We start from the raw sequence: 16472 nt of genomic DNA, 5'->3' as shown, positions 1-16472 counted from the left end.
ACATTGACCGGTTTCTCAGATCAAAACAAAATAGCAGTTGACACATGGATGACACATTCCAGATCTGAAAGTGCAGGAGAGGAAAGGAATCTTTGAAAGACTACAAATAGTTGGGGTCAAAAGGTCTAAATGACTCAAAGCATCTTGAAATATCAAGGTGAATCAGAGCAGAGGGAGGGAGAGAGAGGGAGGGAGGAAGAGAGAGGGAGGGGGGAAGAGAGAGACAAAGAGATGGAGAGAGGGAGGGAGAGAGAGGGGGGGGAAGAGAGAGAGGGGGGAAGAGAGAGACGGAAAGAGATAGACAGATCAGAGGGAGAGAGGGAGGGAGGGAGGGAGAGAGAGAGAGACGGAAAGAGAGAGACAGATCAGAGGGAGAGAGGGAGGGAGAGAGAGACAGAAAGAGGGAGAGAGGGAGAGAGAGACAGATCAGAGGGAAAGGGAAAGAGGGAGGGAGAGAGAGAGAACACATAGAGAGAAGACAGAGAGGATAAAAAGAGCTGAACTCACCTGATTCTCAGAGGCTCTAGCCTCCACAGAGACCTGGCCTTGGCTCCTGCATTCCCCGTCTCATAGTTCACTATCCTGGGGACACGAGAGGAGCATGAGGTTGACATGTCTGGATCTCTGCAACGTTTTATTAGAACTGCCACAGGCTCATAATGGTCCTAAAGTCATGTTTTATGACTTTAGCAGGATACCATCTCTGACTGCTTTATTCCCTACAGTCATAGTGATATCAGCTCACAGGAGGTAATACTCAGACTGGGACCTCAGATGAACCTTACTATTTACCCTCCCGGCAACAGAGCACATCTTTCATCGAGGCCACCCACATAACCAACAGAGACTGAGAGCAACACTGTCTATCACTGATATGGGTGACTGGCTCCAAAGATAAAAGGAATCTTTCATAGCCCTTGGTGACAGTTTGGACTAGGTTTGATAGACCTCCTGAAATTTAGCGTCTTTAAAAAAATGCTTCCTCTATTCAATTTCAAGGACAGGACTAAAGGCAAAGCCAAAACTGACAACCAATATATAATCCTCAGCGAATTATTGCCCCACACACACCGTCCTAAAAATAGACTGTTTGACTGGGAGGAAGATGAAGGGTCATCTCACACGTCTTCGGTGATTGGCTATGTTAACGTTGCTGTGAGCTTCTGCTACTGTTGTCTCGACCCACTTCAGGCCTTGTGTGCCATATCCCTCTGCTACCTTGCTGGCTGTCAGCGCTAGCGCTGTGCGACTATAGATAGCAGGGCGGCCATTTTTCCTGCTCCTGAGACCCAGTGTCAGACTGAGTAGTGACACCAACCTGTTGGACCCACAGGGAATTCAAAACAAACTCAGCCAGAGTCAGCCAGGTCCACCAAGTTTGATTTCAGGCCACTTTCACAAAAGACTAAGGCAAAAACTAATTCCTTAAAGAGACACATAACAAGCCAATTGGCACATGTGTTTTTCTGTTGCTCATTAGAAAAAGTTGATCTCAGTCTTGGAGGAGTGTTTCCTGACCAATTCCACATTTGGTTAATGATGTTTGTTTCCCATGAGACACAGTAGACACGGACGCATATTTATTTCACTTCCTCATAATCCCCAGAAAGAATCTAAGATCATTTTGACCTTTTTCCGAGGATGTTTTAGTTGGGCAATTTTACATCAAACTAAGGTTTTTAGTGGGGTATTTCTCAAGTTAAAAAAAAAATGCGACGTGTCTTATGTAAACAGTCGGAGCTGCTTGAGCAGGTCTGTCGCACTGTCTATGCTATTGGATAGAGAGCAATCACCACAGTTTGTCACCCCATGTTAGTGGACAAACGGACATCGTCTAATCAAAACCCAACCTTCATTTACCCGTTGTGACGCAAGGATGTGCCAAACTCCGTTTTAAACGAGACTGACTTGATGACCAAAATGATCCTATTTAGACTTTGTAGTACATTTTGACACCAGAATAACTGTTTGACTCATAGCGATCCCACATAGGCCGTTTTTCAAAGGGATCAGCTGCTTTTTAAAGGCAGCCGCTCTTTAACTCCTGAAGACTCATCGTGTTTAGTCTTACAGCTGTTTCCCAGTTGTGTGACTTACCTCTGTTGCTCATCACTCTGGTCGGAACCTGGGATGGTCAGAACTTCATCATGACCGTGGAACAGACGCAACACATGGCCACCCAGCAGATAACCTATTGGAGGATGGATTAACAGCACCTTTAATTGATGCCCATACATTTCAAACAACATTATAAGCCAGTTTAGCAGTGAAACTAAACTAACAGTTGGACATACCCTCCTCCACGTTGCTGCCTGAGCAGGTGGGGTGGACATTCCACAGAGTCTGCATGAAGGACGCGTCCACCTGGATGTTGCCATTGGAGATGGACAGGTGCTGGTGGGGACAGAGAAACATTATGTTACACACACCATCAATAACTACATTACGGGACATAAACTACCGTTGGCCTATACTGCAGGAGCCATGTCAAATACACAGTTTGATTCAAGGCATTGAGCCAGGCTACAACTCAGAGGGTTGTCCATGCACGCAAGCTATTGCTGCAGTAGATTTAGAGTCATTCATCAACCTGGAGAGAAGCTGGCACTGGAGAGACAACAGCACTGTGAACTTGGGACTGCCAGTTTCTAGAGGGCTGCGTGTGTGTATGTGTGTGTGTCTGTATGTGTGTGTGTATGTGTGTATGTCTGTATGTGTGTGTGCATGTGCGTGTATGTGTGTGTGGGTTCAGGCGTGCATGTGGGCGTGCCCGTGCATGGGACATTTCTGCAGCAGAGTGTCGCAGAGGAACTCTCCAGCCCTAGTCCTGAAGGTGCTGTAGGCCTGGTTAGAGGTAGCATCTCGCTGGTGACAGCAGCACAGAGAGGAGCTGTGGCAGTAACAGTCACATGAAAGTGGGCCTCTAGCCCAGTGAAAGCTGCCGTATCCCTGCTTAATTCCCATAAACATGGGCTTGGCTGGGCTGGCTGTTGTTACACTCTCCCTGCATCATGCTGGAGATATTTTCCAGGAACAGCATGCCAAGGCCCTGAGGTCCACACAGTGGAATAACAGAAGGGTCTGGGAGATGGTCATAGATGGGCCTGATGAGGAACAGGGTTTGCCAGGCCACACAGTGTAGGAAAGTTGGGATAGGGGACAGAGTAAGATAGGGTATAGTAGGTGTTCAGTTTGACAGTGTTGCTCTCTCCCTCCCAGCTCTCTGTACGTAGCCTCCTGCTCATTCTTAGCTTCCTGTCCCCAATATCTCGTCTTCTTTACTGGACAGAGGGAGCTGAGTGGGAGGGTGACACCTTCAGTCCGAGATCTACAATTCATGGCTCATCCTACTGGATTGAATGGCATAATGGTTCTGTGTAATGGGTCTGGAAACATATAATAGCCTATCATATAAACTACTCTTAATAAGATGTTTATAGACTGAGGGAGTACTGACAAGGTATCGTTCTGATGACACGCTGACGAGGATGAGGTCATCACCGATGCGCACCTTCTCGCCCTCTGACCTCTGTTTGGAGGCAGGATGGATGGTCCACCAACAGGCTTCACCTGCAGGAGCATAGAGAGACACTGATGGGGACACCTGCCTGCACAATGTCGATTACAACTCTATGATCTACATACACAGGTGATTGAGACTCAGATTACAATGGTGAAAGCAACACACACACACACACACACACAGACACAGAACACACACACACACACACACACACACACACACACACACACACACACACACACAAATTAGATTTGACACACAAATGTATTCACACAAACACTAATATATGCCCACTCACACTCATCAACATGCAAGCACCATAGCAACCAGCTTTCCAATACGTGGACAGCCACACCATCTTTTACATCTCTATGAGACAAACGAGCTGAGCCTCGACATCGTGACAAAGAGCACATCTAAGACATTTATTTCAGTCTGCTTGGAATGTTTTCAGAGATATCCTACAGAATAAATGACTTGACACAAAATCTCTGTTAAGGTGGTATATTTTTAACAGTATCTGAACCGCAAAAGTCCCTCTTTTAGTGCAGCGCTTAGGAGAATCTGAAATGAACACTGGGGCAGGTGAAATCCCATGAGTCAGTCCCAATCAGAATCCCAGCTAAGAGAGTGAAGGTGTGATAGTGAGAGTAGAGACAGATAGAGCGGAAGATTTTACCTGTTGAGTCCTCCTGCAGCCCCACATCAAAGGACAGCTTATCTGTCTGTGACCTTGATGTCTTTAAACAGGTCAGATACTGGAACGGATAGATAGACATCAAAACAACATAAAAGAGCTGATCAAAAGAGGCACACAATTCCGGTGTCACATTCAGAACTGGAACAAATGTCACTAGGACATGCAACAAATATTCAGATAAACTGTTGTAACTATGAAACAGTAACACATGGAGTAATGAGAAAACAATACATTTTCCTTGGATAATGGATGAGTGAGTGTGTGTGGTGTACTCTCACCATAGCGCTGAAGGAGTGCCTCAGGAGGATAGCGTGTCCATACAGAAGTGTCCTGTGTCCGCCCCCCTGGGCCGCCTGCGGAGACAGCACACCACCCATCACACACTGTCAGACAGAATGTCCCCTGTGGCCACTCTCTCTCTGTCCTTTTCTCTCTCTCTCTCTCTCCCTTTCTCTCTCTCTCTCTCTCCTTTTCTCTCTCTCTCTCACTCTCTCACTCTTCTCTCTCTCAATCTCCTCTCTCTCTTTATCTGCATCTATCTGCATCATAGTGGGAGAATCAAGACTCTGGTGCATGATGATGACCTCACATAAGGCAGGGGTGACCTCACACAAGGCAGGGGCCACAGACTAACCCAGCCTGCCCCTGTCAGCCTGTCCTCTCCTCTTGGACCACTGTCCTGCTGTCCACAACACAATACTGAAGGCATGCAGTCAGATGTGTCACTCGGGGGAGACACCTGCTTCCTGTATCCATGGAGCAGAATACAGATCATCATCATCACATCACTACAGGTGAAGGGAATGGGAGGTGAGAGAGAGAGCGAGAGCTCTCTGCCTCTAATGAGTCGGTAACAGAGACTTTTTGTTACAGTAAGAAGGCTCTGGTTTGTGATATTAGAGAGAGCTAGGAAGGAAAGACACAAACGGGTTCCACTCTGGTTCCACTCTGGTTCCACAGTGGTTTGAGGAGATGCATAGGGGTAAGAGTGATGTGACGTCACGGACTTGGGCTCTGCTTGCAAACCTGTCCCTACTTTTTGCAGGCAATATTGTGTTACTCACCTTTCTTATGAGCCTCTATGGAGCAGTAAGATAAGAGAGATTTACATTACTGAGAATGTGCTGTAAGTTTAAAAAAAATGTCTGAGTTGGTCTCTGTCTGTCCTATCCACAGTAAACTGTGTATAGTCCTTGTCGGTCATTCACAGATGGTGACGTGCTGTGCAAGACTTTATTTGAATCGTACTTGATTTTGCATGCCAGTGTATCTTCGTCCAAACAAACCGTGTAACAATCTATCTACGCTGCTATTTGCTAAGGCAATAGTCTCCAGTTCAATGCAGTTGCCATGGATTATATATACTGCAGCAGTACCAGCACCATGCCAGGCTATTCTACTTCCTGTGGGAGAGAGTAATAGGCCTCAGGCATATCCAGCTGCATTCACCCTAACACAACCTGAGAAAACTACACCAGCTCTTAACATTTCTTATCCTAACCTCACACCATCCAAAGCTATGGCAGGCTCAGATTCCCCTATCCCTAGTGTCCCTAGTGTCCCTAGTGTTCCTAGTGTCCCTGGTGTCCATAGTGTCCCTACTGTCCCTAGTGTCCCTACTGTCCCTAGTGTCCCTGTCCCACTGGCCCAGAAGGGGAAAGGATGATCAAAGACGGGGGGAAAACCGATTTCACCCCCACAGCTGTTGCCGGGATATGACATGCTGACATCAATTGAAGAAGTGTGACCTTTAGCAGCACGTCACCCCACTGCGTTCACCCAGCAGCCACCAGGGGGACAGCGGCAGACTGGAACAAAGAGGTGGCACTGAAATACCGCTGCACACGTCGCCCTGCCAGAGGGTATAATCCTCACCCTGCCTTACCCTGGACACTTCAGTCACTGACTCTGATTGTTTGAACTTTGATACAAAACCATGTCAACAAAGTGATAAAATCACAAGTGTGTTCAGCACTCTATTTGGATGAGTTAGAACAGCTTCACTCCAAACTCAATTTGGGGTCACTAGCTGAAATGGTGCTAAATGGATGTTTGGTAGCTGACTTAATGGTTTTCTGAGCATTGTGTTTTCACCGTTTACAAGATCTATGAGACTGATACCCCTCAAACAAACACAATATTAGTCCAAAAATACCATTAATAAGACCCTATTCCACTTTGAGGAACCCCTGTATATAAGTTGAGACCAGCTGAATAAATGAATACGTTCTTCCTTCTGTGAGTCGATACCCTCATTGTAGCTCATCAGCTCAACCACAGTCTATTGATGCCTGAAACATGACATACAGCATTCAACTACCATTAGTGTTTCCTCCGTTGACATTTCAGAGCAGGAATAGAGGAGTGGAGAGCTAAGGGTTATTGAAAAAAGACACATGTGAGGAGAGAGAATTTACAGAGACGTAACATACTGTAGTGTTAAAACGTTTTATCCAGACCAGATCTGAATCAGTCTCCACATCATTCCTTAGAGAGAGGATAGTCCATCAAGGACAAACAGTGATTAGAGTACACTGTATGATTACAATCGGACATAAAGACTGGTTAACCCATGGCCTTCCCTTTGGTTATGTTGAACTAGTCTAGCAGGTCATGTTAAGTTAATACACAAGTGGAAATGCAAGAGCGGTGAGAGTGGCACCTAGAAAGCAGCTTAGCTACCGCAAACAAGCAGTTTCACTTGAAAATGTCTCACTAAGTTTTAAAGGGACATTAAGCTCTCATGAAGGTCCAGTCTGCCTGTGCTTTGCATGATCTCTTGCCAAAGAGCTTTTCCAGTTCACACAGCTGTGGCAGAACCAATGGGGCTTGATTAGTTAATTCCCCTACATTGGGAGTCCAGTGTGGTCACTAGGCTGCAGCTTTGACAAGTCCATTTATCTTTGAACTCAACTAGTATGAAGCTCCACCTATCAAATTATGGAAATTCTTAATAGATTATTATAAGTTTGGCAAGGCAACAACGAGTTAGCTAAAGCAGAAACAGACTGGCAGCCTGTCTAGGGATTGCTTCACTTCACAAATATAAGAATGTTTTTTTTATCCTTCTAAATGTCAGTGCACTGACTTCTGGATTTATAATACATGTAATGTAGGCACTATTGTATGTCTTAAGTTGGTTGGTGCCGATAGAGATGGCAGCTTCGCTTCTAGTCCTTAGAAAACTGTGCAGTATTTGTTTTTTTATGTATTATTTCTTACATTGTTAGCCCAGAAAACCTTAAGTGTTATTACATACAGCCGGGAAGAACTATTGGATATCAGAGAGACGTTAACTTACCAGCACAACCAGCACTACGACCAGGAATACGACTTTCCCAAAGCGGATCCTTTGTCTGCACCTCCCAGGGCATTTGAACTGATTCCAGAGGCCGACCCAAAACAACGCCGCCGGAGGAGAGGGTGCCGGAGTGGTCTTCTAGTGAGGCTTCGGACCACCCACCGCTTCTGAGTATATTACTCGCTAATGTCCAGTCCCTAGTTAACAAAGTCGATGAAATCAGGGCAAGAGTTGCTTTCCAAAGAGATATCCGGGATTGTAACATACTCTGTTTCATGGAAACATGGCTAGCTGGGGACATGCTGACGGAGTCCATACAGACAACAGGATTTTCAGTGCATCGCGCCAACAGGAATAAACATCTCTCCGGTAAGAAGGGCGGGGGTGTATGTTTTATGATTAACGACTCATGGTGTAATTGTAACAACATACAAGAACTCAAGTCCTTTTGTTCACCTGACCAAGAATTCCTCACAATCAATTGCCGACCGTATTATCTCCGAAGAGAACTCTCCTCAGTTATCGTCACAGCTGTGTATATCCCCCGCAAGCAGATACCAAGACAGCCATCAAGGAACTTCACTGGATTTAATGCAAAGTGGAAACCATATGGCCGCATTTATTGTAGCTGGGTCTTTCAACAAAGCTAATTTGAGAACAAGGCTACCTAAATTCTATTAGCATACCGATTGCAGTACTCGAGCGAGTAACACGCTCGACCATTGCTACTCTAACTTCCGCGACGCATACAAGGCCCTCCCCCACCCTCCTTTTGGCAAATCTGACTCCATCTTGTTCCTCCCCTCCTATTGGCAGAAACTAAAACAGGAAGCGCCCGTGCTTAGGTCTACCCAACGCTGGTTTGACCAATCCGATTCCACGCTTCAAGATTGCTTCGATCACATGGACTGGGATATGTTCCGGGTAGCCTCAGACAATAACATTAACGTATACACTGACTCGGTGTTCAAGTTTATAAGGAAGTGTATAGGAGTACCCACTGTGACTATTAAAACCCTCCCTTACCAGAAACCGTGGATTGATGGCAGCATTCGCATAAAACTGAAAGCACGAACCACCGCATTTAATCATGGCAAGGCAACTGGAAACATGGCCGAATACAAACTGTGTAGTTATTCCCTCCGCAAGGCAATCAAACAAGCAAAGCGTCAGGATAGAGACACAGTGGAGTCGCAATTCAATGGCTCAAACACGAGACGTATGTGACATGGTCTACAGGCAAACACTGATTACAAAAAGAAAACCAGCCCCGTCGCGGACATCGAAGTCTTGCTTCCAGACAAATTAAACAACTTCTTTGTGTACTTTGAGGACAATACAGTGCCACCGACGCGGCCCGCTACCAAAGACCGTGAGCTCTCCTTCTCCGTGGCCGACGTGAGTAAAATATTTCAACGTGTTAACCCTCGCAAGGCTGCCGGCCCAGACGGCATCCCTAGCCGCGTCCTCAGAGCATGCGCAGACCAGCTGGCTGGTGTGTTTACGGACATATTCAATCAATCCCTATCCCAGTCTGCTGTCCCCACATGTTTCAAGATGGCCACCATTGTTCCTGTTCCCAAGAAAGCTAAGGTAAATGAACTAAATGACTATCACCCCGTAGCACTCACTTCTGTCATCATGAAGTACTTTGAGAGACTAGTCAAGGATCATATCACCTCTACCTTACCTGTCACCCTAGACCCACTCCAATTTGCTTACCGCCCCAATAGGTCCACAGACCATGCAATCGCCATCACACTGCACACTGCCCTATCCCATCTGAACATTTGGAATACCTAAGTAAGAATGCTGTTCATTGACCACTGCTCAGCATTCAACACCATAAAACACTCAAAACTCATCATTAAGCTTGAGACCCTGGGTCTCGACCCCACCCTGTGCAATTGGGTCCTGGACTTCCTGACGGGCTGCCCCCAGGTGGTGAAGGTAGGAAACAACATCTCTACTCCTCTGATCCTCAACACTGGGGCCCCACAAGGGTGTGTACTCAGCCCCCTCCTGTACTCCGGTTCACCCATGCACACCTCCAATTCAATCATCAAGTTTGCAGACGACACCAAAGTGGTAGGTTTGATTAGCAACAATGACGAGACAGCATACAGGGAGGAGGTGAGGGCCCTCGGAGTGTGGTGTCAGGAAAATAATCTCTCACTCAATGTCAGCGAAACAAAAGAGATGATCGTGGACTTCAGGAAACAGCAAAGGGAGCACCCCCATATCCACATCGATGGAACAGCAGTAGAGAAGGTGAAAAGTTCCTTGGTGTACATATCACTGAAATGGTCCATGCACACAGACAGTGTGGTGAAGAAGGTGCAAAAAATGCCTCTTCAACCTCAGGAGGCTGAAAAAATTGGGCTTGTCACCGAAAACCCTCACTAACTTTTACAGGTACACAATTGAGAGCATCCTGTCAGGCTGTATCACTGACTGGTACGGCAACTGATCCGCCCTCAACCGCAGGTCTCTCCAGAGGGTGGTGCGGTCTGCACAACGCATCACCCTCCAGGACACCTACAACACCCGATGTCACAGGAAGGCAAAAAAGATAATCAAGGACAATAACCACCTGAGCCACTACCTGTTCACCCCGCTTCCATCCAGAAGGCGAGGTCAGTACAGGTGCATCAAAGCTGGGAGAGATTGAGAAACAGCTTCCATCTCAAGGCCATCAGATTGTTAAACAGCCACCAGTAGCACAGAGAGGCGGCTGCCTACCTACAGACTTGATAGCATTGGCCACTTTAATAAGTGGAACACTAGTCACTTTAATAATGCCACTGTATCCTTCACTATCTATTCTTTACTATCTATTGCATTTAAGCCGCTCTGTCACTGCTCATCCATATATTATACACGTATATATTCTTATCCCATTCCTTTACTAGATTGTGTGTATTAGGTTTTGTTGTGGAATTGTTAGAATACTGTTAGATACTGCTGCACTGTCGGATCTAGAAGCATAAGCATTTCGCTACACTCGTAATAACATCTGCTAACCATGTGTATGTGAACAATACAATTTGATTTGAGGTGTAGAATGTGTGAACAGGTAATCATTTGTTGGTAATATTCAATGATCCTGGACTTCAAAACATAACTCTAAATCCCCTAAGGAATGAATGAAGACTGACATTGATCTGATGTTAATTCAGGATAGGTGTAGAATGTTCTCTTTGGCCGGGAGAAATGTGAGCAGTAACAGTTGAACGAAGTCTATACTCTATACTATCCATTTGTCTTTGTCATGTTGCTAAGTGCTGTGACACAATTGATTCACTTGTTTAACCAAATAAATCCATAAAGGCAGTCATTTTAGCTGCATACGCATTCATGTTTTCATATAAAAAAACACTAGCATTCTGTGGGGAACCTATTTGCTTCACTGAAGGGACTATCGTATCCCTAGGAGACATGAAAATGGGAGCACAGGCTGCTAGCATGACTAAACAGCAATGCATTAGAGAGGTGACAGGAGAGGAGAATGGAATGAATGGTGAACATACCCATCGGTCCTTGCCTTGAGGCTAACAGGTAGAGAGATTAACAGAACACAATGGATGAACATAGCAATGCAAACAGTACAGATCTTTCACAGCTGATCAATGAAAGCAAAAGACAATGTTTGCAATGTTACTTTTAACAAAGAAGATTGCATCGAATAAGATCATTATCAGTATCAGAAATGCATTATCTGTCTATTAGAATACATTAGAGAACGACTGACAACAGAACAATAAGATGATAAATGATCTAGTAATTACACTTCCTCGCTCTCTCTACTCTTACAATATACTCTTATCTATTGGATTAATAATGTACTAAAATACAACTTGCTGCATCTGGTAATGAACTACAACAATCCCGCATATTAATTTCAGGAAAGTGCATAAATGAGATCAGTAAACCACTGCAACCTGGAAAAAGTGCAATGTCATACTACAGTACAATGGATGAGAAATTAGCATATGTTCATATCTGCCCCGCTCCTTCCTCTGAAACATGAAACATGACATTTTAGGACAGGCACGGTTTAGGATGTTCCCTGCTAGAGGAGCATGGAGAGAGCAACTTGGTCGTGCTGTGTTTCAAATCAAATCGTATTTGTCACATGCGCAGAATACAACAGCTGTAGACCTTACTGTAAAATGCTTACTTACAAGCCCTTAACCAACAATGCAGTTCAAGAAATAGAGTAAATAAAATATTTACAAAACATTTTTTTTATCAATCAATAGGTAACACAAGAAATAACAATGAGGCTATATACAGGGGGTACCGGTACCGAGTCAATGTGTGGGGGTACAGGTTAATTGAGGTAATTTGTAAAGTGACTATGCATAGATAATAAACATTGAGTAGCAGCAGTGTAAAAACAAAGTGTGTGGGGGGGGGGGGGGGGTTGTGGAGGAAGTAGGTCTTTCATCCTTTGTATATAGAGTTGGTATAATAAGTGTTCACCCCGTAGGATTTATTCACATTTTATTGTGTTACAAAGTGGGATTAAAATTGATTTAATTGTCATTTTTTTGTCAATGATTACTCAAAATACTAAATAAATCTATATATTTGTTTGATTAATGAAAAATAAAACACTAATATACCTTGATTAGATAAGTATCCACCCCCCCTGAGTGAATATACACTACATTACCTGTCACGTCCTGACCAGTAAAAGGGGTTATTTGTCATTGTAGTTTGGTCAGGGCATGGCAGGGGGTGTTTATTTTGTGTGTTTCGGTGTTTTTGGTTTATGTTCTATATTTTCTATTTCTATGTGTATATCTAGTTTTCTATTTCCATGTTGGGTTTTTGGCAATGACCTCCAATTAGAGACAGCTGGTTGTCATTGTCTCTAATTGGAGGCCATATTTAGTTGGGTTTGTTTTCACTTGTGTTTTGTGGGTAGTTATTTTCTGTATAGCCTGGGAGCCTTATGGAACTGTTATCGTCGTTTGTTTATTTTGTTTTGAGTGTTCTTTAATAAATTAAGAAGATGAGCACTTTACCCGCTGCGCCTTGGTCCAATCCTTACGACGTCCATGACATTACCAAAAGTATGTGGACACCTACTCGTCGAACATCTCATTCCAAAATCATGGGCATTAATATGGAGTTGGTTTCCCCATTGCTGCTATAACATCCTCCATTCTTCTGGGAAGGCTTTCCACTAGATGTTGGAACATTGCTGTGGGGACTTGCTTCCATTCAGCCACAAGAGCATTACTGAGGTCCGGCACTGATGTGGGTGATTAGGCCTGGCTCAAAGTCGGCGTTCCAATTCATCCCAAAGGTGTTCAATGGGGTTGAGGTCAGGGCTCTGTGCAGGCATGCCAAGTTCTTCCACAACGATCTCGACAAACCATTTCTGTATGGACCTCACTTCGTGCACGGGGACATTGTCATGCTGAAACAGGATAGGGCCTTCCCAAACTGTTGCCACAAAGTTGGAAGCACAGAATCGTGTAGAATATCATTGTATGCTGTAGCATTAAGATTTCCCTTCACTGGAACTAAAGGGCCGAGCCCGAACCAATGAAAAACAGCCCCAGACCATTATTCCTCCTCCACCAAACTTTACAGTTGGCACTATGCATTGGGGCAGGTGGCGTTCTCCTGGCATCCGCCAAACCAAGATTTGTCCTGTTAGACTTCCAGATGGTGAAGCATGATCCAACACTCCAGAGAACGTGTTTTCACCCCTCCAGAGTCCAATGGCGGCGAGCTTTACACCACTCCAGCCGACGCTTGGTATTGCGAATGGTGATCTTAGGCTTGTGTGCGACTGCTCGGCCATAGAAACCCATTTCATGAGGCTCCCAACAAACAGTTATTGTGCTGACTTTGCTTCCAGAGGCAGTTTGGAACTCAGTAGTAAGTGTTGCAACCGAGGACAGATGATTTATATTTGATTCGCGCTTCAGCACTAGGCAGTCTCGTTCTGTGAGCTTGTGTGGCCTACCACTTTGTGGCTGACCTGCTGTTGCTCCTAGACATTTCCATTTCACAATAACAGCACTTAAAGTTGACCGGAGCAGGTCTAACAGAGCAGAAATTAGAAAAACGTACTTGTTAGAAAGGTGCCACATTGAAAGTCACTGAGCTCTTCAATAAGGCCATTCTACTGGCAATGTCTGTTTATGGAGATTGCATGACTGTGTGCTCAATTTTATACACCAGTCAGCAACGGGTGTGGCTGAAATAGCCGAATCCATTCATTTGGAGGTTTGTCCACATACTTTTGTATGTGGCTCAGTTGGTAGAGCATGGTGTTTGCAATGCCAGGGTTGTGGGTTCAATTCCCACGGGGGGCCAGTACAAAAAAAACAAAATGCATGAAATGTATGCACTCACTACTGTAAGTCGCTCTGGATAAGAGCGTCTGCTAAATGACTAAAATGTAAATGTATATATAGGTTATGCGATGACAGCTGTGAGTCTCCTTGGTTAAGTCTCTAAGAGCTTTGCACACCTGGATTGTCCTTTTCAAAATGCTTCATGCTCTGTCAAGGTGTTGGGGATCATGGCTAGACAGCTATTTTCAAGTCTTGCCATAGATTTTTAAGCAGATTTAAGTTAACACTAACTTGGCCACTCAGGAACATTCACTGTCTTCTTTGTTAAGCACGCCAGTGTAAATTTGGCCTAGTGCTTTTGTTATTATCCTGGTGAATGGTGAATTCCTCTCCCATTGTCTGGTGTAAAGCAGACTTAAGCAGGTTTTCCTCCATAATTTTGCTCGTGCTTAGCTCAATCTTGTTTCTTATTATCCTGAAAAACTCCACAGTCTTTGCCAATGTCAAGCATACCCATAGCATGATGCAGCCACAACCATGATTGAAAATAAGGAGGCAGTTACTCAGTGATGTGTTGGATTTGCCCAAACATAAGGGTTTGCATTTCGGCCAAAAGTCTATTCCTTTGCCGTGTTTATTTGCAGTATTACTTTAGTGCCTTGTTGGCAGTAATGGCGACGACGGATAGGGTTGCCGTGCTTTGAGCTCTTAGGGCACTTTACAGTATGTAGTTTTTTTATGTGTTATTTCTTACAATATTAGCCCAGGAATTTGTTTGTGTTATTACATACAGCCGGGAATAACTTTTGGATATCAGAGCAGCAGTAACTCACCAGCATTACCAGCATTACGATCAGGAATATAACCTTCCCTAATCAGATCCTTTGTTCGTATCCCCCAGGGCAATTGAACTGATCCCAGAGGCTGTTCCAAAACTTGAACTCGAAGCAGACTTTTATTCCGACTCAGGAGGCGCCCACACCACCCACCGCTTCCGAGTATATTACTTGCTAATGTTCAGTCTCTGGATAATAAAGTTGATGAGCTCAGGGCAAATATTTTCTTCCAGAAAGACATCAGAGATTGTACCATACTCTGTTTCATTGAAACATGGGTCTCTCGGGATATACTGTCTGAGTCCATTCAGCCAGTTGGGTTCTCAGTTCATCGTGCAGACAGGAATAAATATCTCTCCGGGAAGAAGAAGAGCGGAGGTGTATGTTTCATGATTAACTACTCATAGTGTGATTGTGATAACATACAGGAACTCAAGTCCTTCTGTTCACCCGTCCTAGAATACCTCACAATCAAATACCACGACGGCCCTCAAAGAACTTCACTGGACTTTATGCAAACTTATCCTGAGGCCACATTTATTGTAGCTGGGGATTTTAACAATGTAAATTTGAGGAAAAGGTTACCAAAGTTTTATCAACACATATCAACTTCCGGGATGCCTACAAGGCCCTCCCCTGCCCTCCCTTTGGCAAATCTAATCATGACAAAAACGTTCTCCTTCCTTCCTATTGGCAGAAACTCAAACAGGAATTACCCGTGCCAAGGACTATTCAATGCTGGTCTGACCAATCGGAATCCATGCTTCAAGATTGTTTTGATCACCCGGACTGGGATATGTTCCGGGTAGCCTCCGAGAACAGCATAGACCAATACTAATACAGTGACTGAGTTAATCAGGCTGTGTGTAAGAGATGTTGTACCCACTGTGACTATTAAAACCTACCCTAACCAGAAACCGTGGCTAGATTGATGCCGTCGCGCAAAACTGAAAACGCGAACCATCGCATTTAACCATTACAAGGTGACTGGAAATATGGCAAAATACAAACAGTGTAGTTATTCCCTCCGTAAGGCAATCAAACAGGCAAAACGTCAGTATAGAGACAAAGTGGAGTCGCAATTCAACGGCTCAAACACGAGACATATGTGACAGGGTCTACAGACAATCACGGACTACAAAGGGAAAGCCAGCCACGTTGCGGACACCAACGTCTTGCTTCCGGACAAGCTAAACACCTTCTTTGCCCACTTTGAGGATACCACAGTGCCACCGACGCGGCCCGCTACAAAGGACTATGGGCTCTCCTTCTCCGTGGCCAACGTGAGTAAGACATTTTAGCGTGTTAACCCTCGCAAGGCTGCCGGCCAAAGACGGTATCTCTAGCTGGGTTCTCAGAGCATGCGCAGACCAGCTGGCTGGAGTGTTTACGGACATATTCCATTTCTCCCTATCCCAGTTTGTTGTCCCCACATGCTTCAAGATGTCCATCATTGTTACTGTACCCAAGAAAGCGAAAGTAACTGAACTAAATCACCCCGTAGCACTCACTTATGTCATCATGAAGTGCTATGAGAGACTAGTTAAGGATCATATCACCTCTACCTTACCTGACACCCTAGACCCACTTCAATTTTCTTACCTTTTTCTTAATTTTTTTAATTTCACCTTTATTTAACCAGGTAGGCTAGTTGAGAACAAGTTCTCATTTACAACTGCGACCTGGCCAAGATAAAGCACAGCAGTTCGACACATACAACAACAGAGTTACAGATGGAATAAACAAACATACAGTCAATAATACAGTAGAAAAAAAGAAAAGTCTATATACA

General features: G+C 44.7%; 1 protein-coding gene across 1 annotated transcript in view; it reads right to left on the bottom strand.

The window, feature by feature from the left end:
- LOC106587081 (ryanodine receptor 3) overlaps positions 1-16472 on the bottom strand; it is a 168910-nt gene that overhangs the window by 83949 nt on the left and 68489 nt on the right. Inside the window, 6 exon segments of the mRNA XM_045715707.1 lie at positions 508-582; positions 2098-2191; positions 2295-2394; positions 3458-3570; positions 4203-4281; positions 4502-4576. Of these exon segments, the coding sequence (XP_045571663.1) occupies positions 508-582; positions 2098-2191; positions 2295-2394; positions 3458-3570; positions 4203-4281; positions 4502-4576 (536 nt within the window).

This window comes from Salmo salar, chromosome ssa01 (assembly GCF_905237065.1).
Source record: "Salmo salar chromosome ssa01, Ssal_v3.1, whole genome shotgun sequence".
NCBI lineage: Eukaryota > Metazoa > Chordata > Actinopteri > Salmoniformes > Salmonidae > Salmo > Salmo salar.
Note: the sequence above shows the minus strand (reverse complement) of the source record. Positions and strands in the feature narration are given on the sequence as shown.